Below are 25,946 nucleotides of genomic sequence, written 5' to 3'. Positions count from 1 at the left end.
TGAAATCGAGTGAAGAGGGGAGAAATTGCGATTTGTCCTAGCTTTTGGGTTTTGCCCTAGCTGTTGTAAAGCAAAATCTGAATCCCGTGTTTTGATAGGGGTTGTCCTCAACTCGGAAAGTACAAAACTTGAAGGACTCAAAACTAAATACCCAAAAATGACTCCGTCCCTCGTAACTCGTCAGGATGCTATGCCCGATTGGACTGCCAACTCGTACACTTTCAAAAAAGAAAAGAAGTACACAACCATCTCTCGGAAATGTGTTTTTAATGAACTTTTTATTTTTTTGTTGAAACAGTGTTTTTAATGAACTTGTGTAGCCATGCCTTGCAGGAGATCCACTGATTTTCTGCAGACGGTTTCTCTCAAAAAAAACAAGACGAAGCCATTAAAACACGTAACCTCTCCTTAAACTTACTAAAATGGATAATGCTATTGACGTTTTCATCCTATCATACCCAAAACCAACGGCTCAGATTTTCGTTTGAATATCGTTGCGAACTACAAACCCTCGATCTCCTTCTTCCCTCTCTCAGTTATCTCCTCCCCAAGTTATTACCAATTTCGGTTCCATCCGAGGGAAACCTCAGAAGATTAATTCGTCGACTACTCAACCAGTTTCTAGGGTTTCAAAATGTCAATGGTTGATTCTTTACAACCAACCACCACTCCTATAATCCCTAAATATCTCTACTGTAATCCAAAAGAACACTTCAGATTGAGTAATATTCGTTGTCTATCGAGGATTTCTCCTCTAAGTTCGTCCCGATTTGGTGGACACAATAATTCTAATGATAATCAGATTCTTTCTTCTTCTCTGATTGAAATTAAGTCAAGAAATTTTGAGGGTTTTGAAGTTTCGGGTGGTTTTTTGAAAAACCAGAGGTTTAATAGAGAGAGAAAGGTACGAGCTAATAGTTCATGTGAACAAGATGGTGATTCAAATGAGAAAGATGAAGGAAAATCAAATGAGAAGACTGGAGGAACTGCTGTTAGTAGACCTTCATCATCATCTTCTTCTTCTCCGTCCTCGCCTTCTAATCGTCAACGGAAACATGAAAAAATTGGGTGGTGGAAGAGTGGGAAATGGGAATGGGAACCAATAATTAAAGCTCAAGAGATTGGTGTTTTGCTATTACAATTAGGAATTGTTATGTTTGTTATGAGATTACTTAGACCTGGAATTCCTTTACCAGGATCAGAACCTAGGGCTCAAACTACCTTCATTAGTGTTCCTTATAGTGATTTCTTAAGTAAAATTAATAATAACCAGGTTCATAAAGTTGAAGTTGATGGAGTTCATATTATGTTTAAATTGAAACATGAATCAGGAACTGTCGAAAATGAAGTTGTTGATAATAGGTTTCAGGAATCAGAGGCATTGCTTCAAAGTGTTGCTCCTACCAAGAGAATTGTATATACAACTACCCGCCCCACCGATATCAAAACTCCGTACGAGAAGATGGTGGAGAATGAGGTCGAATTTGGTTCTCCAGATAGGCGCACAGGAGGGTTTCTTAATTCTGCTCTCGTAAGTTCTTCGTTTTCTCACTTTTTAACATAAGAATCTTGATTCACAGTTAAACCAATTCATTATATGTTCATTTAGGACGTAGTTAATTAGTTTTTAGAGCTAACAAGTAGAATGAGGAAATGAAGTGATAGTTTTTTTTTATGATGATTTTAAGAAGTTGTTCTTCTTCTTGAAATGCCTCGAGGATAGTAAGAAAAGGGTTGTAAGAGACTGGAAGCCTTGAGTAGATACCTGAATTTGTGCTGAATAAGTTGGCCGGGGTAATGCACAGTTGGCAACTTGGGTAGTTCATTCATTAAACCTCTGAAAACAGACTTTCGGACTAGTAAGGTTTTCTAGGTTGTGTTGTTGATCTCCATACTCCATTTTAGTGGTTGGCAGGTTAAGTAATAGTTAGTTTTCTACTTGCTGCTCTCTATCCCATAGGACACATACTGAGTATATGGTTAATCTGAAGGCTCTTGCATAACGTTCAAGCTATCCAAGGAAACTTCAGATTTTCCAACCTCGCTTTTAGTACTCATAACTGGCTGCAGATTACGGTAAATGCTTGAACGAATGTGAAAAGAGAAACATTTCCTTATATCATGTTGATGTTACGGTTATTCTGACACTTCTTGGGCTTAAATAAAGATTTTTTGGTGCTAGGATTGCCCAAATATCCCCTCTTCCTTGTAAGAATGTTTGTTCCTTTTACAGATGGCAATTTTCTATGTCGCTGTACTTGCTGGGCTATTCCACCGGGTCCCAATGAGCTTTTCTCAGGTGTGAATGATATGTTCTTTTTCATCATTATGATGAAATGAATGCTGGAAAAAAATTTAATTGCTTCTGACTACTGAAAACGTATAAACGTTTTTAGCATACAGCTGGTCAGATGAGGGGCCGTAAATCCGGTGGTGCTGGTGGTAAAAAAGTGTCTGAACAAGGGGAAACAATCACATTTGCTGACGTTGCAGGGGTCGATGAGGCTAAGGAGGAGCTAGAAGAGATTGTGGTATGCTAGATCTTGTCTTTAGCTTCGTGGGATGTTTGTCATCATTGCTTTCTTTCCTTCCGAAAAACAAGTTATATTTGGGTTTTCTCTATTATTTTCCAACTTTAACTGTTTACTGTTCAGGAGTTCCTGAGGAATCCAGAGAGGTACATACGGCTTGGTGCTCGACCTCCACGTGGGGTTCTTTTGGTGAGTTTGTTACTTATGGAAAATTATAAATTTAATTATGCTGCATGAGATGAGAGAGCTTATTATTCATTGGTACATGGAAACCATGATCTTCCACTGCATACAGACCTGCATTTCCAACATGCTGAGTCGATTTCATTTTGATCAATGATCTCCCTTTGGTTTACGCAACTTGCCAGTAGATCTCTTCTTGAACTTGTGTTAAACTCATTGTTCCATCATTTTACTGCCCCTGTTGTGCTATAAAATAAAGAGTAATGAATATTAGGAACTGACATGTTTGAAAAACTTCCCCACTCTATATTCAGCATATACGGTAGTCTAGCTCTAGAGCTGTGTCTACACCACCTTTGCCTTTATATGGTGGTAGACCGGTATAGTGGTTCATCAGTGGTGCCTTAGGCATTTGTTCCATTTGGAGTTCGGAAGAATGATCTTTAACTTTTTATGTACCTTGCAGGTTGGTCTTCCTGGGACAGGTAAGACTCTTCTGGCAAAAGCTGTAGCTGGAGAAGCAGATGTTCCCTTCATAAGTTGTTCTGCCAGTGAGTTTGTAGAATTATATGTTGGCATGGGAGCATCCCGTGTGAGGGATCTCTTTGCAAGAGCTAAAAAGGAAGCACCATCAATTATATTCATTGATGAGGTTGGAATACAACCAGTTCTGTATCTAATTTATGATTTTTTCCGAAGATCCTGGCTCCTTATACGTTTAACTTAAAGATTTTTAATTGCAGATAGACGCTGTAGCAAAAAGTCGTGATGGTAAATTTCGAATGGTCAGCAACGATGAGCGAGAGCAGACTCTGAATCAGTTGCTCACTGTAGGACTAACAAAATCTTCTGTAGAATATTAATCAACTAAGCAAACATGTTCTTATCGTACTTCATATCTCTCTTTTATACCGCAGGAGATGGATGGCTTTGACAGTAACTCTGCAGTTATTGTCCTTGGAGCAACTAATCGTTCGGATGTGTTAGACCCTGCACTTCGCCGTCCAGGGAGATTTGATCGTGTTGTGACGGTTGGTATTCTGTTTGTCTGCAAACATTTGCTCTCTAAATTTTTCAATTTCAACCATCATTGTCCAGTCATGAATTTGTTTTGTGATAGTTTGTTTGATTACAATTTCGTAGGTGGAAACACCCGATAGACTTGGAAGAGAAGCTATTCTAAATGTCCATGTTTCCAAGAAAGAACTTCCTTTAGGAGAAGATGTTGATCTTACTCAAATTGCTTCAATGACAACTGGTTTTACTGGGTATCCTTCTTCCCTTTTCACATCTCTTGAACTAAATTTTTTCCATTCCTGACCCGTGTTTTGGCCTTGCACAGGGCAGATCTTGCGAATTTGGTTAATGAAGCTGCTTTGTTGGCTGGAAGGTTAAACAAAATTGTTGTAGAGAAAATTGATTTTATTCACGCAGTAGAACGCTCCATAGCTGTAAGTTACTCTGCAATCTTCCAGATATATTTGTTCCCTATCTAAGGGCATTTTCTTTCCATGTTTTTTGTTGTCCTGCTTGTTACAGGTTTACTCCATGCTATTTTATATCAGTCACAAATTTACCTCAACGTGTTCAAGAATTGTTTTTGTATAATTAAACTAGTTGAAATAACATGAAATCCCCGGTGCAGTTCTCAAAATATTATCCACTAATATGACTTTTCTGTTTGCAAGGACAATCGGGTTTATGCGTTATACTATATTGCTGTGTTTGACCACCTGCATTTGAAAACTAAACCAGTGAGGAGGAATTTGTCGATTACAACTAGAAAATGAAACTAAGTACTTACTAGTTGTTGGAACACAAATACGCATATCTCCGGAAGATAAATGTTACTTGAGAATTGGAACTTCAGCCTGTACTCTATTCTGATTGCTGCATTGTGTTATAGTAGATTCTAAAAGATGAACTTATTTCGTTAGTGTGCAACCATTTTCTAGATATTCTATAGTATCTTTTGATTTTCTTCATTTGTTCTAGTACATATAGAAGACATATTACTTAGCTGATTTACTCAGTAACTGAAACATGTAAAATTTTGGTAGGGCATAGAGAAAAAACATGCAAAGTTGCAAGGAAACGAGAAGGCTGTAGTTGCACGACATGAAGCTGGTCACGCTGTTGTTGGAACTGCTGTGGCAAAACTTTTACATGGGCAGCCACGAGTAGAGGTAAACCATAGGAAAACAAACACAAATGATTCCTCTTGTACTTTCTAATATTCCATCATGGTTGGCCAAATAATGCTAATGTCTACTCATATATGGCTTCCGGTGTAGTTTGCAAATCTCAGATATGGGGATGATTGATGAGGCTTGACATTGAATATGTACTTCATCATACTAATTAAATTGAGCTTGTGTCTTCAGAAATTAAGTATACTACCAAGGTCAGGAGGGGCTCTGGGCTTCACGTATACTCCTCCAACCACTGAAGACAGATACTTGTTCTTTATCGATGAGTTAAGAGGCCGTCTGGTTACTCTTCTTGGAGGTCGTGCAGCAGAAGAATTTGCTTACTCAGGCCGTGTATCAACAGGAGCCCTTGATGATATAAGAAGAGCAACAGACATGGCATATAAAGCTGTGGCTGAGTACGGGCTTAACGAGGCAGTCGGTCCAATATCAATAACCACACTCTCTGCTGGTGGAATCGATGATTCTGGAAGTGTTCCGTGGGGAAGAGATCAAGTCTCTCTCTCTCTCACTCCCTCCATTTCATAAATATGACTCTAATATGTTAATGCAGAATACTGACACTGAGTTGAATTCGACAGGGGAAGCTGGTTGATCTAGTTCAAGGAGAGGTGAAGGCTTTACTACAATCAGCTCTTGAGGTAGCGATTTCAGTTATCCGGGCCAATCCTACTATCTTGGAGGGCCTCGGTGCGCATTTAGAAGGTATCGGTGTATGAATACCTTCTCAATTTTTTTTATCTGTCATATCCTTTTAACTCCACGGATTTCAAAACTCGATTTTCATCTGTTTTATTTGTTTGGTGGTTCCGTCGTGTACAGAAACAGAGAAAGTGGAAGGAGAAGAGCTACAGAATTGGTTGAAGTTAGTCGTTGCTCCCGAGGATCTGACCTTCTTTCTTGAAGGCAAGAAGCAAGAGTCTTTGCTCAGACTGCCCGCAAGCTCAGGAATCTCTGGATAGAGATTAGTTAATCTTTCTAATATTATTGAATTCCATTAAAAGGTAACCTCAAGAACCAAAGTAATGAATTCAAATTACAGGGTCTTTTGTGATTCAAATAATTATTAAAGAACTTGAGGAAACTCAAAATCCTTCATATATATAGAATGAGTAGTTCATTGTAGAAGAAGCAAATGCTAGTTTGGAGAATATAATATTAGATTAAGGGACACTAATTTCAGTAAACTCATGGAGTTTGTGTAGTGTTGTATAACTCTGAAGGAGCTGTAACATTAATGTGCTATTTCAAGAATACGATTAAAAAAAAAATTTCTTCTCTTTCTTTCTCTCTCTCTCTAGGTTGAAAATGTCGGCTGAAAACGGACCGAAATTGGTAATCGCCGGCAGGGGCGGACCCACATTGGGGCTTGTGGGGGACACGTGCCCCCACGACCCGAGTTAACCATCTACAGTGGTCAAACATTTTTTGGGACGTTTCTGGTTAAAATAAAAGTAATTGCTAAAATTAATTAGTACTTGGCTAAATGGTAGCAGGTTTAGATGTTCATGTGTATGAAATGGGTTAAAATCCCACCTCCCTATTCTTTTCCGTTTTTGATTAATTCTTTTTGGGAGGTTTAAAGGCGCTTCTATTTAGTCTTAAAAGCGCCTACTTCCTTCTTACTTCCTCTCAAGGGGAGGCGCCATTAACACTTACAAAAGGGCTTCGAAATTCTCCATTCGCTTTCATCCTTCTTTTTTTTGTCGCTCTCAATTTGACACCTGAAATTTTCTTTTTAACTCCTATTTTCGGATCAATATTTCATTAACTTCTATTCTTTTTTAAATTCGAGTTTGACATTTTTTATACTAAAATTCATCCAACCTCCGGTAAAGTTATTTGCATCCCCATATGTCGCTTATGCCTTCTTTATCCGTCATTTTTATGTATATTTTCTAATAATAATCTTTTAAAGTCACTTTTATCTCTCTTTCGCTACTTCCTTAACTTCTTTACAGAATATGGATTATGAACATTTTTTTGCAAGATAAAGATCATCTTATTTTTATAACATACAATTTGTACTTATTAGTTTAAGGGAAATTTGGCCAAAACTCCCTAAAAAATTTGAGTTTTGGTTAAAAAGGATTTATCAACTTTTTATAGGCGTCAGCTCCCTATGGCATTTTTGTAAATAATCTAATATAAGGAAAAGACGAAACTGACCTTATTGCAAACGAGATTGCAAACCAGTTTGCAAAGCTCTGCAAGCCAGATTGCTAAGCTTTGCAAGACAAATCAAATTACAAAGTAGTGCAAACTAGTTTGCAAAGCTCTGCAAACCAGATTGAAAAGTGTGTGCAAAGTCATTGCAAGGCAAAATCAGATTGCAAAGCAATACAAACGGGATTGCAAAGCTCTGCAAACCAGCTCTGCAAGCCAGATTGCTAAGCTTTGCAAGACAAATCAAATTGCAAAGTAGTGCAAACTAGTTTGCAAAGCTCTGCAAACCAGATTGAAAAGTGTGTGCAAAGTCATTGCAAGGCAAAATCAGATTGCAAAGCAATACAAACGGGATTGCAAAGCTCTGCAAACCAGATTGCAAAGCAGTGCAAACCAGTTCGCAAAGCTCTATAAACCAGATTGCAAAGCACTCCAGTTTGCAAAGCTTCGCAAGCTAAGACTCTAAAGGCAATTTCGGCATTAGAAATGGGAGTGCTTTTAGAATTGTCCTTCAAGCCTATTTCCAAACTATATATGGGACTTAAAAGAACAAAAAGATAACTTGTCTTTTTGACAAAAAAAAAATGAAACTGTTAGGTTTAAAGTGTTGGTTAACATATAAAGAAGGTTAGTAAGGAAGCTTATATTCTTGGTGGAGAGGACCCTAACACGTGTATTTCTTCGGACGACGTGAAGCACATGTGGTTTTTTACCTATACCTAGCTCTGATACCATGTTAAGTTTGTGGTCATCCAACTCAAAACCAATTGGCAATGAGTGGAGAGGATCCAGACCTTATATTCTTAGTCTTTTTTTTTTTTTTTTGAAGCCACGGGAATCGATTTCCATTCATAAGTGATAAAATCACATTGTTTACATGGATGAAATTGTTATTTCTCTCTTCCAACTTCATGAGAGTTGCATACCTTTAAATGCAAAGTACCTCGTGAATAAGAAAGAAATTGGACTAGACTCTGACGAAAAAGAAAGAAAAAGATGAAAGGATCCTAAAGATCACGAATAAAAGGACCCTAAAGGTCAACAAAACATAAAATAATACAGAATAAAGAAAAACTAATTTAAATCTCCGTCACATTCGCCGGCAAACCGCCATTGTCGCCGAAAACCGTCGCTGGAAAACCGCCGTCATCACTGAAAAACCGTCACCACCATAGAAAAAACCGCCATCATCAACTCTTGAATAATTGGATTTCACTGCCTACCATGGTTCATAATCTTGTCTTTTCTACTCACATGGTTCATAATCTTCGTTTTCATCTTCTTAATCAACATCTTTGTTAGAACAAAGGAGAAACTCACAACAAAATAATTACAACAACCAAGAATAATAGAAAAATGAAGTAGTTACATTCATTTTCATTTAATCAAGAGAGGTAGAATAGTTGTTCTCTGTGTACAAAAGTAACTAGATCGAAGAATAAATTTGTTGCGAGAGTGAAAGAGATCATTATGGTAGTTATAATGGTTATGGGTAGTAGTGATTTTGGGGGAAATTGCAGAGAGGATCATGCTCTTCAATGAAAGATGAGCGACAAACAGAGGAAGTAAAGATTCTTCTTCTTCTTACTTTCTCTCTCTAAAGAAATGGAAGAAGAGAGAAGAAGGATAGAAGATATAATATGTACATATAAAAGAGGAAATTCCGGCGAAGGGAGACCCTTCACCGGAAAACTCTTCCTAATTGATCAAGGTAAAGAGAGAAACAGAGGAGTGGAGAGGAGGCAGTTACTGTAGAGAGAAACAGAGGAGTTTTGCGTTTCTTTGTTGTTCTGTTTTAGAGAGAGAGAGAAAACAGACAGAACTAGATACCCATTGTCCAATGTGGGATTATTCTCACAATTGTGTCCCCACAAAATAAATCTTATGGGTCCGTCACTAATCGCGGGTCATAGTTTTCTCTCATAAACCCGTTTATACTATTTCGGTCTATATCGGGCTTTGACTTTTTGGAGTGAATAAGAAAGAGAATAGAGATAGATAGTTAGAGAGGGAGAAGAAAGTCCTACCTAACTCCTAATTAGGGCAAAACACATGTTACCATAAACACCCGCTGGTGTTTCTTTTTACTGAAAATCTATTTCCTTAAAAGAGATGAACTCCAATAATAGTCTTTCCTAAAAGGAGATGAACTCCAATAACAGTTATAGTTAAAAAGATTCTGGCGGTTTCCAACGTAATGAAAATAACAAGTTATAAATAGACTATCCTCTTTCCTTCTCTTCTTGAAGTTCTAAGCGAGACTCAATGACTCTGATTCAAAGTTTAAAACACGATACAAACTCATCTTCTCAAGGAAATCTGAAACGAAAGTTAGAAGAAGAAGAAGAAAAATTAGACATGAGAGATTACGATTGCGGTTTGGAAGTATTAATATACAAAGCGAAGGACATCGATCGGCCTAGAGACATTGAAAACGAAGTACACATGAATCCAACTGGTTTAAAGTGTTACTATGTGTACGTAACGTTTGAACCTGAACCAAAAAAACAATACGGAAGTTCCAAAAAACTAGGAATCCATGACATTGATGTGGATACTAGATTTCGAATACCAATAAAGCAGTGGAAGTTACCCGGTTCAAATTTGCGAATTGAAGTGATTAGGGTGGATGAGTTGAATGAGATTGGAACGTCTAATGGAGTTAGAGTAGTTGGTAGGGGAACTATTTCTTTAACAAAGTTGACTTACGAAAAAAATATAGAACAGAATGTTAAGTTGTTGAGGATGATTGAGCCTAACATGGTATCGGCAGGAGAATTAGAGGTCGTTGTCAATCTTAAAAAGCTGAAGAAGAGTTTTTTACTTCGACGACAACGGCAAAGGTGAAGACGACGATAGCAATGATGACGACAGCGGCGACGACGACAATGACTAGGATTGTGTTATCTTTAGGTAGAAGTTCGCTTTACTTTTTGTCAAAAAAGCAGTTGCTTCATCATAGAATTTGATTATCAAAAAACAGTTGCTCTTTAGGTTTTATATTTATTTATCTAATAGCTTTGTTTATTTTGATTCTATATAATGTTATTGGATTCTCCTCATGGCTAGTTTTTTTTTTTTTTTTTTGTTGATAGCACCGCTAGTTGGTAGAGTAAAAAAATGCCTAAAGAGCACTTAGACTGGCTTGAGTCTGTACTGCTCAAGCTCGCATGGATCAGGACGTCTTCTTGCCCCAGTCCGAGTGTCGTCGGCTCCGAGTGCTCTTGGCCTGGCCCCAGTCCGAGTGTCGTCGGCTCCGAGTGCCCTCGGCCGGCCCCAGTCCGTGGAGGCGCTAAGAGTGAGGGTGGGCCAAGAGTAATTACGCTGAGTGCTTATAGACCTACTCACAGAGTCACAGACACGTCCCTCCCCTTGGTGTTGAGAAAAAAAATCAGAACCTCACCCAATTCCTTTGTAACCCTAATTCCACCACGCCTAAGACAGCGAATTTACCGATCCATGGCTTCTTCTCGTCCTCTTCCTCCATCTTCGAAGCTTTCCGATCTCGAAATCACAATCGTCTCCGCTAAACATCTCAAGAATGTTAACTGGCAACACGGTGATCTCAAACCCTACGTAATCTTCTGGCTTGATCCCGACCACCGTCTCGCCACCAAACCTGATGACTCTGGATCAACTCGTCCCGTTTGGAATGAACGATTCACCCTTCCGATCAGTCAATCCCTCCATGATTCTCTTCTCACTCTTGAAATCTTTCACTCTAAACCATCTGAAACTCCTAAACCACTCGTCGGTACACTCCGATTCCCACTCAAAGATCTTCTTGATTCCGATGATAATTCCTTCTTCCTTAGAAATCTTGAGCTTCGTCGTCCTTCCGGTCGTCCTCAAGGTAAGATCCGATTAAAACTTGCCGTTCGTGATCGTCCTGTTCCTCCACCGGCTCCTGATTACCATATTCCCCCTCCTCCAAGTTATTATTACTCAACTGCCCCTCCACAGGATTACAGTAGAGGATACTCTCCATCTCCATACACTAGTTCTATCCCTCCGCCTGTTCCAGCAGCGGCGCCGCCGCCTTCTGCGGCTCCATATCCATACGGAGGTGGTTACTCTGATCCATACAGAGGTTATTACTCCGGCGGGTATTATTCTCAGCCGCCACTTCCTCCTCGACCTTTTTTTGATCGGAGTTCTAGTTACTCCACCACGGCCTCTCCTGGACCATCAGCCCCTGTTGATTACTCATCTTATGATCAAAGACAGAAAGGAGGAAGTAAGATGGGACTGGGTACTGGTTTAGCTGTTGGAGCTGTAGCTGGGGTTTTGGGAGGACTTGCTTTGGAAGAAGGATTGAAGTATGAAGAACAAAAAATTGCAGATAGGGTTGAGAATGACATTGCTGCTAGAGATGATTACAGCGATTATCGAGGTGATTATTGAGGTAATATCTTCTTGGGGTTTGATTATGATAAGCAAAAATAACTAGTGATTGGTTTCGTTATTTATGTATGTCTGGTTTTATATATATGTGCATATATGTTCTATGTTATTATGTTTGTTGTGGTGTTAATGACATTAACTTGAAAACCTAATGAATGATTTAGGGTTTATTGGATGAATTTGGTGTAAATCTCGTTTCCTTTGAGTCTTATCATTGAATTTAAGTTCCCCATGATTATGTTTGAGAGGTTAATTTGATTGCTTATGAGAAGAAGGGATTGTGCTGAATGAATGTTAGTAACGAACTACCAATACTGTGATTGAAGATTATGCTGAATCAATATTAGCTATTATTTCAGAAATATTTCACTAAAAGACTCGCCAATTATGTACTCTTTTTGCGTGTCTAGTTCTTTATCTTGTGAATCCAGATTAACATGATCAGAATAAGGGACATTGTAGCCACTGGATGGTCTCTAGAATGAAAATATAAACCTCAACTGAGATTTGACCTTGCTTGATTACCAAAGAAAGTCGTTAAAATACTACTCCGGATCAGAACTTTAGAAGTGAGTACTAGGAGCATGAAAATATTGGTTTATTATATGTGTAGGTTTGGGCTAGTAAACACGCTCTTCGGGGTTTGAATAGTTATGTTTAATATTGATGTTGTTAAGATTTAAGAAGTGGTCTCGATACAGATTTTGATTAAAGATTTAGTTTTGTATGACTTGAAAGGTGAGACTAGGGTCCATGTTTCCTGACCCAGTTCCGTGCATAAGATGTAAATCATGTTGCTTAATTTTGATGCATATACACAATTATCAAATGAGGTCTAAATTCTGGAAAACGTTTCCCTTAGAGCTACGTCTTGGTAGTATGCAACTATATTGAGCGTCACACCATATTCATTGTCTGCAGAAAACATTACCAAAGAACTTCAGTTGCAGAGGAAAAGTCGGCTAAAAATTTAGAGCCTAGAAATGGGTTACAGTTGGCTGGCTGGTTGTGTTTTGCCGGCATCTGGTATTCTTATGAATGATAGATTTCTTGTGCTTTAGTTCAGTAGCTCCATTAGATTATGTGCTAGAGTGTCAGAGTACTTCTCAGGAGAGTTGCCGTCTTTGTGGTTCTGTACTAACTCTGATTATAGATTATGTTCTGAATATAGCCGTTAAGTTGAACAGTTATAAAGCTTTCCTCCTAACTATCATCTCTCATTAGTATAACGCTTTCTTTGTTAGACGGGCATTTTTAGATTCCGTAGATGCATAAGCCTTGTAGCAAAGTGAAAAAGATTATCGTCTCATCTCTTTCCGTAGAAGAGGTATCATTTCTTTCTAATAACATTTGTGAATGCAATTTGCACATCGAGGCATACTGTATGCCTCCAAGGGTTCTTTCTCTTTTAAAGGGTGCTTTATTTGTTAGGTGTTTTTTTGTAGCAATAGGATAAAGATTAATAGGAAGAAAAATGGTACTTTCACTAACTATGTTATCCATTTATTTTGTAAATGATGATGAAAGTGGCATCCACAAAGTACAATAAAATTTTTGACAGTTTTAAACAAGATATTATTTCTGTAAATGCCTTCTTTGACCAAAAGAAGCAATGCCTTTACTACTCTCCAAGTTATATTGGTGCCCTCTTTTTTTTTTTGTTAATAACGCCTACTAGGGCCACCTAATTTACTAAGAGGTTGTTTGAATCTTGGAGTTAGGTGAAGATCGGATATCTATAGAGAATCACCCTGTTCCATTATGTATATTGTTCAGTGATGTCCGCGGACTAAATTTTAATTCGATTATGTTTTTCAAAACTAAATTTGGAACATCCAAACGGATGAAAGAGATTCTGATTAAATTCTTATTTCTATATTAATATGGGCAATGATTCATTGAGCTCGAGCTCATGCCGTGAGGCAATATTGTAATATTATAATATTGTATTATAATATTACAATAATATAATACAGGAAAGTTTCAAGTTCGGACCAAACGGTAGTTTCTATTTCTAAACTTCCCAAAACCCTCGAGGATTTGGATTTTAGTTACCAAAATTGCTGCCATTGTATCTAGAAAGTCATCATGGAAGGATTTTGGGAAGTTTCTATCTTGAAGAATCTATAAAGAATTTAATCAGTGAGCCCAAAATGACCGAACATAACTAACTAAACAACACCTTGCATATTTTAGCATCATTCGCCTACAAGTTCCAATTAAGTGATACTGATCTCCTCATAAAAATGTGATAGTTCAATGTGTAAAGAAAGCATCTACAACAGAAGGAAGCAGAGATAGAGCGAAGACACAAACTTGCCAGCACAAACTTGCTAGAGTAGTCGAAGATCCAAAAATGACATTAAGAACTGCTGAACCAAAAAGAGATTGATATGAGTTAAAAAGAGATTGATAGGTATATACGTTTATCAAGAGAGGGGGACTAGAAAGTAAAAATTGCGAAAAGAAAATCTAACTATTTGCCAAGCTCTTCAGAAAAAAAAAAAAAAAAGTTTAAACTTGGTATCGGCTATTAACCACTGCACTACTGTTACTTCATTGTTAAGAAAAGAATCGTAAAATAGTTAAGCATTTACTCCTTACAAGATGTAAGTAAGAAGTAGGCCGTTGTGGTGGGGGGTCCAGTGCGGACACGTGCCCCAACACACGGGCCTGAGACAAACAATTAAAAAAAGTTATACCATTTCGACACTCTTTCCATAATAAGTTAAACCGTTTGACAATGGTGTTTTCCACGCAGAGTTTTACGGACAGGTGAAATTCTTATTGTATCATTATTTATTTATGTTTCTACATAGTTGTATTTATATATGAGTTTAACCGTGCCCCCGACACAATTTTTACCCTAGTTTATATAAAGGAGAAGGGTATCTCTTTTAGATTACTAGGGTATCTCTTTTAGATTACTTTTTTATTTGAATATACTCATTTAGGTTACACCTTCCCCTTCGATGACTAAGATACACCTCCCAAATTTGTCTCCAGGAGTTCAGGTTATACCTACCGAACTAATCTTTAGTGACAAAGATTACGCCTTCCAAACTTATCTCTCACGATTGAAATTATAAACATTTCGTGCTCGCCGGGAAAGGGTTATACCCCGGTGAAATAAAACGTCAGGGAGCCTAGATGTTTCATATGTTCTTTTGAAAGTCCTTCATCTATGGTAGTTTGACAATAAAAAAAGACACTTCTAGGCGGATTTGGAAATTGCCCGCTTTCCTTAACAAATTGTTTTACCAAATATCTTATTTCGACTTATTTTTTGATGTGATGAACGTGTCTAGAGCAAGTTTTGTACTTTTATTAGTCCGGCAATGGGTTGTTAGTTTTTTATCCTTCAACTCAAGTATCTCGTTTTTGATAAATTATAGGAAGGCGGAAAACATTAACGAGCAGAAGTTGTAAAAGAGTGAATATAATACAGTAACTTAGGAAGATCAAGGTCATAGCCACCATCACGATTCTCACCTATGAATTTCCGAAGAGGGACAGAGTAGCTAGAGTTTTTCGGTTCGTCTCCTTTGGAAGGCAAAAAAATTCACCCAACATTTCTTTATCTTCTTATCCTAATCATAATTACAGTAACTTAGAAAGATCAAAGTCGTACACCTCTCATCAGGTTGGTGCTCATCAGAGCGAAGCTATTGAAGACTGCATCCAATTCATCAATTCTTGTTCTTCTTCCTTCCAGAGATCAAATTCTGTTTCTGCTCCTTAATGTGATCAGGAAGTTCATTCCTGTCATGATTCTGTACATTTTTGTTTTCTGAATCACTAGAATTCAGGTTAGTTATATTAGATTGGAGAAAGATCAAGATTTCTTTGATTCCTTTCCTTTAGGAGGCTTAACCGAGGTTTCTTTCAGCTCCTCTTCGGGAGGCAAAAAAATTTAACCTAACGTTTCTTCTTAACCCGTAATTACAGTATCTAAGAAAATTGCACCTAACTTGCGCAACAGCGCGCACTAGCTTGTGCATTTCAGCCCGCACTTGCTTGCGCACCAGCTTGCATTTCAGCCCACATTAGCACGACTGCTTGCACACCAGTGCATTTGGCCCACACAATCTTGCACACCAGCACGTTTTCCTTATTCTCTGCTCCAAGATGAGGAGGCTCTGACTGGAGTTCTGTGGAAAAACCCCTACAAGAAAGAGCTTGCTGCACCAGGCGTTTTAGCCTACACTGACGCATATTAGCCCCCACTAACCTGTGCCAGGCATTTTAGCCTGCGCTGAGGCATATTAGCCCCCACTAACTTGTGCAGTAGCACAATTCAATCCACACCAGCGCGTTTTAGCCTGCACTGAGTCACTGACGCATTTTAGCCCCCACTAGCACATTCAACCCGCACTTAAACCAGCATCCTTTAGCCCGCTCTACCATTCTCAACATTTTAGCCTGCACTAACTTGCCCAGCAGCGCATTTCAGCTGGCACTAACTAAGTGCACCAACAAAATGCATAGTTTCACATCGATTACTTAAGTTATAGCCCGCACTTGCACCAGCACATTTTAGACCGCACTGGCATTTGCACCAGCCCGTTTCATCCGACTAGGCGCTAACTTGCACACCAGCTCATTCTAGCACAGACAACTTTAGCTTCGCCGCACTTTAACCCAAGCTACTTGTGCGACAACGTTTCAAATCATTGGTTGAAGGTTCAATTTGTTTTCCCATTGACAGGAAAACAGTATGTATCAGAATCAGTTCCACTAAGTAACTTCCCAGCTCAAATCATTGAAACTTAAAAAACACAGACAATTCGTTAAAAAATAAATTTCTTTCCCTGTTATCATAACTGGCTTTGAGGTGAACAGTTCAGCAAAACGAGTAGAGAAAAAAAAATAATAAGAGAGGGAAACATGTATCATAGGTTAGGTCGCCTGGTACTATCTCTAATCCCACTTATAGAATATAAAATTCCCAATTACTCAATGGGCTCATGGAGAAACATCTTAACCCTTACAAACATGACCTCTAAAAGGGCAGGTACTTCAAGAACAACTAAATTCCACCACCATAACCATTTAGCTCCCTGATGGGGTTGGTACAGCCGCTGGTATAGCTGTTGGCTTAGCATCTTCAGCCTTCTCGTGTTCTTTGTTTAGCATCTGCAATGAAATGAAATTCCACAATTTTGAAGGTAAACACCAATAACACAAACCTAAAGAGACCTAAATAATAATATAATCCAAAGTGCTCAGTATGTTCAGTGAGGTAACTGGAATATTTGACTTATTTGTGTTCAGATTCAACCTTCAACAGACACGAGGACAATTGAAGTTAAAGTTGCAGAAGCAAGAAGTTTCCTTGCTTGTGTTTTACATTAAAGCTATATACTCCTGAGTTTTGATTGAATCATCGGATAAATGTAAAATTGTAACCAAGTGATGCAAAGAAAAAATTCAATAAATTACCTTGTTGTTGATCAGGTTATGAAGAGCAATAACACTTCGAATGAGTGATGAGAGATAAATAACCAACATCATATCATTTGTTTTCACTGTGCATGGACAAGGAAAAAAATAGATCAATATGAAACTTACAAGATAGTCAAACTAACATATAAAAACACTTGATCTCTACAAGTTTCCAGTACCTGCAAAAGCCTTAACCAGCTCGCTCACATTAAGATTAGGAAGAAGATTAAAAACATCCTACACAAAAGAGTCCAATAAGAATACAAGTATGAAATTAGGTGGCAACATAACTTTTTGAATATGTTTCTCCTGCAAGTACTTTTGCAGCTACTATCAGCAACACCAGTCATGATTGTACGGTTTTTAATTGGAGGAATAGATTCACCTCAGGGATGTCCATCGATAGGTTTTTTTAGTTATCAGCAAGAATCAATGTTAATTACAACGAGAAGTTCCATATTTCATAGTCCAAATACCACATAGAGCAAGATCTAATAAGATGAATTAAAAACATCTCATTGTAAGTTAATAAATTAGAGCACCAAGAACAATGCTCTTGCATATTAGGAGACTAGGGTATGTAAAAGAAAGTGAAACCTCTACCTGCAAATGGTAAAGAATCTCATGATTTAACGGGAGCTTCTCTTCAATTACAAGATCTAGATATCCGCGTATCTCTCTAAGTCGTGCATCCAACCCCTTCAGTGCAGCAAGTTTGCCTGTTACCTGTATAGAGCATAATATAACTAATTTAACCACAAACTTCCCTCCTCTTTAGACATTATGAGTTTTTATATATACAAAACCGAGAGAAGAAATACGCAGGATTTAATTTTTTTGAGAGAAAGAGAGGACTTAATGCCAAGCAAAACCTTGTTTTACTGATAATACAAAGAATCGAGATATGTCAAGAACTTAAGAGGACAAAAGAAAAGAGCACCAGCAATTTGAAGTAGGATTACCTCCGTTGCAAGGGTGCTAATGGTTGTATCCTTAACATCCCTGAGCAGGTGCTCGACCCCTGATGAGAAGCGCCATTCAGGAGAGCATCAGGAATGAGTTAATCATGCAAAAGTTTTCCAGTATGGAGCAACTTATTCAATTTTTCTTGAGATCCTCAAACGGAAGTAACAAAGTTGGGGGGATTATCACAATTTTATCTTACCAATTTCCTCGACTTCATGAGCAGCAATTTCTGAAGGCACATGCACAAAGACTTTCTGGCTTTTCTGAGTTGCATTCTGTGATCATTACAAGATAAGAATTTAAACCTCTTGGATAGTCATAAATAGGTAAAAGAAACTGGTAGTTATAAAGTTTACTGCTATGTGAATAGAAAACACTATTTTAATATCAAATGAAGCATAAAATAGTTGATTTTCAATTCATCTCGTGTACAAGACATTTTTAAATATAATATGCTATCTGAAGTTCGGAACACATAAATAGTTCGCTCCAAACTCTAAATACTGAGTTTGATTTTCATGTCCAAAGAAGAAACTCAGAAACTCATCTGACCCTATACCGCAATGAGAATTCTTACCTCTTTGACCTCTTCAACAGCATAGTAAGCTTTAGTTGGAATTCCAAGCTCCTTAGGTTGAACATCGATGATGACCAAGACAGGATTTGGGACATAACTGGAACATCACAAAAAGAGTTACATGAACACTAAAGAATGAGGAGAGGGAAAACGAAGGCCTAAATTCACAATGAAAAAGGTAAACTATATTGGACACCTTCAAAAGAATGTTAATCTATTCAGATAACAAAACACTATCGTCTTACTCGTGGAATAATCCGTGAACATCTAGGTCATTCTCCCGCAGTTTGGGACCAGTGCTGTACCAGCCGACGATATGCTCTTTAGCTGCAACACATAATATTCAATGTGATCAAAATACTTCTTATATAAGGAGCTGAAAAAAGCCAGAAAGAAACAACAGATAATGTAAAAGAAGTAATACCATTAATTCTCTTAAACATGGAAAACATTGCTTCATGGTAATTGTGGTCTAGAAACCATATACTGGGATCTTTATCATCTTCTTCAAATGGCACTGTAAATTTAAAATATCAACAAAAACAATCCATCAAAACCATCACAACACAAATTAGGGTTAAATGGATTTCCTTTACAAAAGCTAATAAGATCAAACCTCTAAGAGTCTAAGTATCGGGGAACTGGAAACTAACACAAAATCCTTTACAAAAATTAGTTCAATTAACCCTAAAACTGGAGGAAATTGAAGATCTTTTTGTAACAGTAGAAAGATTGAAGAACTGACCTGCGTAGCTGTTAGTAACATCAACAGTTCCTTTGAAGGAGCTCCCAAGTAGAACACCAACAACACGTTTCCTGGTATCTCTGGCTACTCTGTTGTAGTTGTCGACGATGCTAAGAAGAACGAGAGGGTGAACAATTACCTTCTCAATCGGCCTGGCTGAGATCTGTTGTGTCTTTATCACGTCCATTGCGAAAATCTGATCAAACCTCTGAGATATCTCGAGTTCGTCTCTACTTCTTCTTCTACTTGCTTGGTTCTTCTGATCGACGCTAATTTAGTCTGAGATCGAAATTTTGTTCTTTACTTTGAAACCCTAGAAATTTTCAATATGGACAGAGAAAAGGGGAAATAAAACCCCCGCGGCACGAAAGAGGAACACTACGACTCTACGAGGGTGTTCAATTTTGGGTGAGTTTTAAAAGCGCACTTGTAAAAGATAACTGGCGCCACCCTCAAGGCGAATTTGAGGAAAAGTCTATTAGTGAAGTAGGCTCCTTATGTAAAGTATTTCAATAGTAAATGTTATTAGCATTTCATATATCACTTCTATGTAGGGGTGGGAATGTTGCCCGCGAGCCCGAAACCGCCCATGGGTACCCGAGCCCATGACTGACCACGGGCACCCGCTACTCGTTGCGGGTAGATCCCGCCCGCCCCGATGAAATTTGGTGGGCGGGCGCGGGTAAAACCCCTTGCCCGACCTCCCACCCACACCCGAGTCCGATAGGGCAAGCCCGATGGGTGCCTATATATACCCGCCCATTTGTAGTCCATTAGGAAGCCTAAAAGAAGAAATCCACTTCATATCTTCAATAAGGCGGAGAGATTGTATGCCATGAGATGAGGGATCTCTAAGATATCGCTCATCCGTTAGATCTAGGGTTAATAACTCCACCACTACCCTATTATATATACCCCACGTTCCCCCTGAACTTCTCTTTTTCCACTTCTCATTCTGTCATTTGGTACTCTGTTAGTGTTTCTCTAGTTAATCTTTCTCTCTAGTTAATCTTTCTCTCTCTTCTCTCTCTATCTCATTCCTCTATGAGTTTCTGATTATCTATACAAGATCTATAACTAAGACCAATATAAATTTGTAAGCAAGATCTAGACCAAATACAAGCATATATATACATATATATATATATATATATATATATAACTTTAACAATCAACTGAAGTATCAAAGAAGAAATGAATTGATTCTCTAAACAAACAAAAAAAATGATTTAGACTTGGATGAAGAACTATGCCCGATACCCGAGCCGCCCGTTGCCCGACAACCCGACTCCTTTAGTGGGGGTGGGCGGGCTTTGGGCAGAGGAAAATTAAAAATTACCCGCCCGATCTACCCGACTACCCTAATAGCCAAAGAGAAGATCTACCCGATCCGCCCGAGCCCGAAGTGTTTTTACCCGTGGGTGCCCATACCCGCCCGATTCCCACCCTTACTTCTATGTGTTGGGTTATAGTTGCTGATGTCAAAAAATGATTTTCCGTTAGATCAACTTGAAATAGGGAGTTGATGCATGACAACCTCCGTTATGTTTGAATCCTCCTTTAAGTTGGGGGATTGATCAGTTCCGTGCTTCTGCTTTCAGCTCTGCTTCTCCATGTTCCAGCTCCTAGCTCCTGTTCCTCGCTCCTTGCTCCTGCTCCTGCTCCTCGCTCCATATCTTTGTTCTTGTTCGTCTGTTTCCGAGGAGGAAAACCTGCAAAGGATTCGAAAACCGCTCCGACGCTCAAGCCAGTCAGGGTGCTCTTTGTAAGAAAAGAATGAATATTGATTGATCCTTTTGGGAGCGAGTTATGAAAACTCTGAGTTTCTTGTGATCTTTTTGGGTCAAGAGATCGTGTCCAGTGAAGGACGATGTGGGGGGTCTTTTACAGGCGATGTTAGGTCGATTGTGATTAATGGCGGTGGTAAGGTGGTTGCCGTCACTCTGTAGGGAAAGTTTCTGAAAGAGTTGAAGGAGATGTCCTTCGACCAAGGTGACAATGCGAACAATTTGTCGGATAGGACAATTGATGTGGAAGATCATCAAGTCCGATTGATTTAGGGATCGTAGAGTTGTAGCTAGAGACCAACTACGATCGTCGAATTACGAAGTAATTCGCGGCTAACTTCGATCGGATCCTACAACGGGTTACACATAAGAGTGACAAATTGATCTAGGATATGACTAGTGGGAGTGAGATATAATCATGGGAGTGTCCCATAAACATATCTCATAGGCCTAAAAAGGAATTAGGCAAAGATAGTACAAAAAGGCCAAGGTTTTTGGGCCTAGACCGGTTCGGGTACTTCTAGGACTCGGATTGGGCTGAATTTTGGAGGGTTAGTTGCGGATATAATAAACATTATATCTGCCAATTTTCGTGGTGTTTGGGCACCTCCTCCTTAGGGAATTGAGAAAATACCAATAGTTGCTATTTTCGACTATTTCCCTAAATCTTATTCTAAAGGGTGTTTTAGGAAACCTAAAAGGAGGTGGATTCTTATTAGGGTTCTATATAAACACTCTTAGGGCAGAGAATAAGGTGTGGAATTTCTCTCTAAGCTTTCTTACTCTACCACATCAAGTAGAGAGGAGAAAGTGAGCTAATTCCCATTACTATCAATCTAGTCAAAGAAGAAGGTGTTCTTCTTTTCCAACCACCATTGGTGTGCTAGCTATACAACAAGGTGGGAGATCAAATTGATTGCTCGTGTCCCAAGTAGAGGAGCTACACTTGAAGCTCTTGGTCTTCTTCAATCAATTCAACTAGTTCGAGGGAAAAGCGATTAAGGTAATCTACTATCTCCATTAGATTAATTACTAGTTTTGCATGTGATCCTGGGAATACTAGTGTAGACATTAGATGTCATATTTCCGCTATAAACACTAGTAGAAGGGTGTAAATCCCTACAGTGGCGTCAGAGCCTCTTGCTATTAACTAGTTTTTGCTAAGAATCGAACTAATTCATATGCTCGATTAAGTTTGAAAATTGAGTTTATAAAAGTATTTTAAAAGGTGTTTTAAAAGGTATTTTTAACTCATAATTTGATAGGATTCAATAAATTTTCAAATTGAGAATCACATTGATGATTAAAAGTGTTTTAAAAGTCTCAATTTGATTGAATTTCAAACTAATCCATGCTTGATTAAATTGATAGTTATGTTTAAAAAGATTTTAAAACATAAAATTTGATTAATTTTGAATTGGATTCAAAGATTTTTCAAAATTGTTCTTTGAAAAATTTCAAAAACCTAGATTTTGATCCAAAATTGGTTTGATTAAGAGTTGTTTTTAAGTTTTGGAAACTTTTGAAAAACAAAATTTTGGAATTTTAGAATTTTAGAAGTGTTCTAAAAAGAGTAGTTTTGACTTTAGGAAGCTCTCAAAACAAATTTGGAAAAATTTAAAAGTTTCTAAAAGTTTTAAAATTTTTTTAGAAGTGTTCTAAAAGGAATTTCAAAAATTTAAGAAAAGTTTTAAAATTGGAAAATAGCAACTTAGAGTTGCATAAGAAAAAAAAAAAAAAAAAATTCTTTTTGGAAACTAGGGTTTTGAAAAACCCTAGTGTCCGGCCAGGAAGCTCCTGGATGCGTCCTCTGGACGCGTCCAGAGCAGCTGCTGAGACGCGTCTTGAAGACGCGACCAGCAGCTGCGACAGAAGCTTCTGGACGCGTCTTTGAGACGCGTCCAGAGCAGCTACTAAGGACGCGTCTTGAAGACGCGACCAGCAGCTGCGAAGGAGCTTCCTGGACGTGTCTAGGACGCGTCCAGAGCACTCGACCAGACGCGTCTTGGAAACGCGTCTGGGAGGTTCTGGGTGTCTCGGACTAGTCCGAGACACCTAGTGCTGGTCCGGTCCAGTACCAGACACGTCTAGGACACGTCTGGTACATGGACTAAGCCAGGACGAGACCAGGCCTTGATAGGCCTCGGCCAGGACATGCCGGCCCTATGGGCCGTGCTATGTCCGGACCTTGTCCGAGCCCTTTTTGGGCTTGGGCCGGGACTTGTCTAGGACTTGTCCCGGGTTTTTTCGAGGCTTTTCGGACCACGAAAAGGGACCATCATTCGAGTGGGAGTTTTTGCCAAAAATTTTTCCGATTCCAACCAAATAATTCCAAAATCAATCCGGGCCATCCAATAGCCCAAAACGGATTTCTCTTTAAATTGATTTATGAAATCATTAAGAATCGAACCAATATTTTTTTCCGAAATTGACCCGGGCTTTCTCGAGCCCAAAACGGAGTTTTTCTTAAAGATGATTTTAGAAATCATAAAAGATAAAACCGGAAAGCACCACTAGTAGAATTCTTCGAATTTAGACTTAAGGTCCGTAATGTGACATGTGATGTCAACAAAAGTATCTCCCAAGATAATCATGCATATATAATTCTTAGCCTTGATATATTATATGATTGCATGTGATGTGAATGCGGGAAACTAGTATGGCCATAGATTTATTTCTTTATTCTTGTTTTAAGCACGGATGGGTGCATGCTTTGTAATTAATTTTAATTTCAAGTTTATACGATCTGCGAATCGTTAGAGTCTTGTAATTAGAGTTTAGGGTCTATGAGTCCATTGAAGAAACTCGAGGATGAAATCCAAAGGCGAGTGGGAGAAATCAATGGAGGTTCAAAGATGGCGATCTAAGACGAACCAAAAGGCGAAACAAGAAGAAAACCAAGGGTGATTAGATCTTCTAGGTTAGGGGCCATACTAGGATCCATGTCTGCTTGATTTACTTTCTCGCGTGCATTTACTTACTTATTTACGCTTTATGTCGTGGATGTTAGTTAGGCTAAATAGTTCACTATAACAAATGCCAGACTAGCGTAAAAGTCCCCAAAAGTAATCTTGAGTAATCGCCTATCCAGATTAAGACACTCGTTGCGCCCTTATTCGAGGAAGGTGGGTCGGCCTTCGCAGAGTACCTCCTCTACCTTGGGACAATGCGGGTAGGTCTATAGAAGAGGCCTACTCGTCTAAATGGTTCTACTCAACGAGATCAGCAAGAGAGTCTTGGATACTCGAGGCAAAAGGATAGATTAGTCATTCATTAATGAAATCTATCAACTAGAGTCATAAGGTATGATCAGTGAAGTAGTTCGCTCACCCGGAACGACGGAGTCAAAGGGTAGGGCCTTCGTCCGCTTTACTTCGAAGAACTGGGGTCTTGGAATCACTTATTCAATCGGGGACGATTTTATATTGAATAATGTGGGAAAACTAATGTTTTTCAAAAACGTTAACGAGTTTTAAAACTTTGCCATTACTTTATGTAGTTTTAAAGATGACACAAGGAAACAAGTTCGACCTTGGAACATACCTAAGGAAGGTGTTAAACAAAAACATCCATGAAGGAAGGAATCGGGAAATACTTCAAATATTGGATGGAGAGTTTAAAAACAAGCTAAATGTCTCAGACTATCCAATTTTGGATTTTTTGACTGCTAAGGAATAGAGCATCAAGAGGATGATCAAAAGAGGGCAGAACCAGAATCAATGACTTCTCGATTGTTATCAGCCATGGAGGCTACTCTTAACGAGAAACCTCTGAACATGGAAGTCCCCTCCATCACTCCGAAAACTGAGGATTCAATCCGAAGCAAAGCGAGAGTGGAGAGGTTTGATACAACCAGTAAATTATTGCGTCTGCGCCTCGAGAAAGGAAAACCAGTAGGTCCTCATGTTCGGCAAATGATAGAACTCTTTGCTAAACTAGAAGAGCTGGGTTCTCCTGTTAGCCAATCGGCGGCTAATGACATGATCCTCTATTCACTTCATGAAGGGTTCAATCTATTTAAGATGGAATATGCGATGAATGGATGGAACAAGCCTTTAGAGGAACTTGATGCAATGCTTCAGGCAGCAGAACGACTAACAATGGACTTGGAGCCAAAGAATAAGATGCTTGTGGCTCAAGAGAACAAGAGGCAGAAGAAGAAACCCGCGTTAAAAGGAAAAGGCAAACGTATTGCTAAACCTCAAAACAAAGGTATTCAATCTACGTCAAGATGTTTCTACTGCAGTGGCATAGGCCACTGGAAAAGAAACTGCCCTAAGTTCTTGGAGGACAAAAAGAATGGAACATTGGCTTCCAATTCAGGTATAAACAGTTAACTTATCAAATACTGAAAAATTCCCAAACCTTGGTATATGATACCTAAAGTTGCCCTTTCATTGTGAATGTACAGGCGTAGCTGGGAACTGAGTATTTGGCTAAGGAAGACAAGATCCAAGAGGGAGCAGAAGCCTCGACTGCTAAGGATGCTGAAAGGGATCGAAGTCTACTTTAGGCACTATTCTAGATTAATCGTTTTCTAGTTTTTTAACATCATCTCTGTACTAAGTATTATGGAGAATCAATAAAGAACTTTATTTCTAAATTGAGATGTTAATAAGTGCTAAATTTAACAAACTATACCAAAAGATTCTAAAATTGGTCAAAAACCTATAAGATAGGTTCATCCCAATCGGAAAGGGATGAGGACAACAAGTCCACTGTAACCAAAATATGAATCAAACTGACAAGAAAGAAAGCCTTGAGTCAAAAACAGAGATTGATCTTCAAACGTACTTCTAACCTATCCATATTTGGAGTGTCCAAAAGGATTAAGATGAAGAACACGAATCAAACTCTATCCTCCAAAATCCATTTAGTCTAGACATAGCTTCTCACAAAACTACCAAAATTCCGTCTAACAGCTAAGCTTGT

General features: G+C 38.6%; 3 protein-coding genes across 3 annotated transcripts; 2 read left to right on the top strand and 1 right to left on the bottom strand.

Annotated features, from left to right (window-relative positions):
• The first annotated feature begins 200 nt into the window (after nucleotides 1-200).
• On the top strand, nucleotides 201-6,049 carry LOC147557960 (ATP-dependent zinc metalloprotease FTSH 9, chloroplastic-like). The gene is made up of 13 exons (XM_086659506.1): nucleotides 201-1,531; nucleotides 2,234-2,299; nucleotides 2,397-2,531; nucleotides 2,655-2,720; nucleotides 3,181-3,366; nucleotides 3,458-3,544; nucleotides 3,632-3,745; nucleotides 3,858-3,982; nucleotides 4,057-4,165; nucleotides 4,775-4,900; nucleotides 5,099-5,419; nucleotides 5,506-5,629; nucleotides 5,747-6,049. Exons 1-13 carry the CDS (start codon nucleotides 635-637, stop codon nucleotides 5,884-5,886), a joined length of 2,496 nt encoding a protein of 831 aa, XP_086515632.1. The 5' UTR covers nucleotides 201-634; the 3' UTR covers nucleotides 5,887-6,049.
• Nucleotides 6,050-10,458: 4,409 nt separating this feature from the next.
• LOC147557959 (Calcium-dependent lipid-binding (CaLB domain) family protein) lies at nucleotides 10,459-11,673 on the top strand. Its single transcript, XM_086659507.1, has one exon. The coding sequence runs from the start codon at nucleotides 10,550-10,552 to the stop codon at nucleotides 11,492-11,494; it is 945 nt and encodes a 314-aa protein (XP_086515633.1). The 5' UTR covers nucleotides 10,459-10,549; the 3' UTR covers nucleotides 11,495-11,673.
• A 4,607-nt stretch (nucleotides 11,674-16,280) lies between these two features.
• Nucleotides 16,281-19,733, bottom strand: LOC147557958 (26S proteasome non-ATPase regulatory subunit 7 homolog A-like). Its single transcript, XM_086659505.1, has 10 exons — nucleotides 19,228-19,733; nucleotides 18,907-18,999; nucleotides 18,728-18,809; nucleotides 18,483-18,579; nucleotides 18,105-18,180; nucleotides 17,902-17,960; nucleotides 17,543-17,665; nucleotides 17,119-17,176; nucleotides 16,937-17,022; nucleotides 16,281-16,630 (listed from the first exon to the last, which is right to left on the bottom strand). Exons 1-10 carry the CDS (start codon nucleotides 19,412-19,414, stop codon nucleotides 16,547-16,549), a joined length of 945 nt encoding a protein of 314 aa, XP_086515631.1. The 5' UTR covers nucleotides 19,415-19,733; the 3' UTR covers nucleotides 16,281-16,546.
• Nucleotides 19,734-25,946: the final 6,213 nt, after the last annotated feature.

This window comes from Eschscholzia californica, unplaced genomic scaffold (genome assembly GCF_041429995.1).
Source record: "Eschscholzia californica isolate CP2 unplaced genomic scaffold, dmEscCali1.0.p SCAF_2, whole genome shotgun sequence".
NCBI lineage: Eukaryota > Viridiplantae > Streptophyta > Magnoliopsida > Ranunculales > Papaveraceae > Eschscholzia > Eschscholzia californica.
Note: the sequence above shows the minus strand (reverse complement) of the source record. Positions and strands in the feature narration are given on the sequence as shown.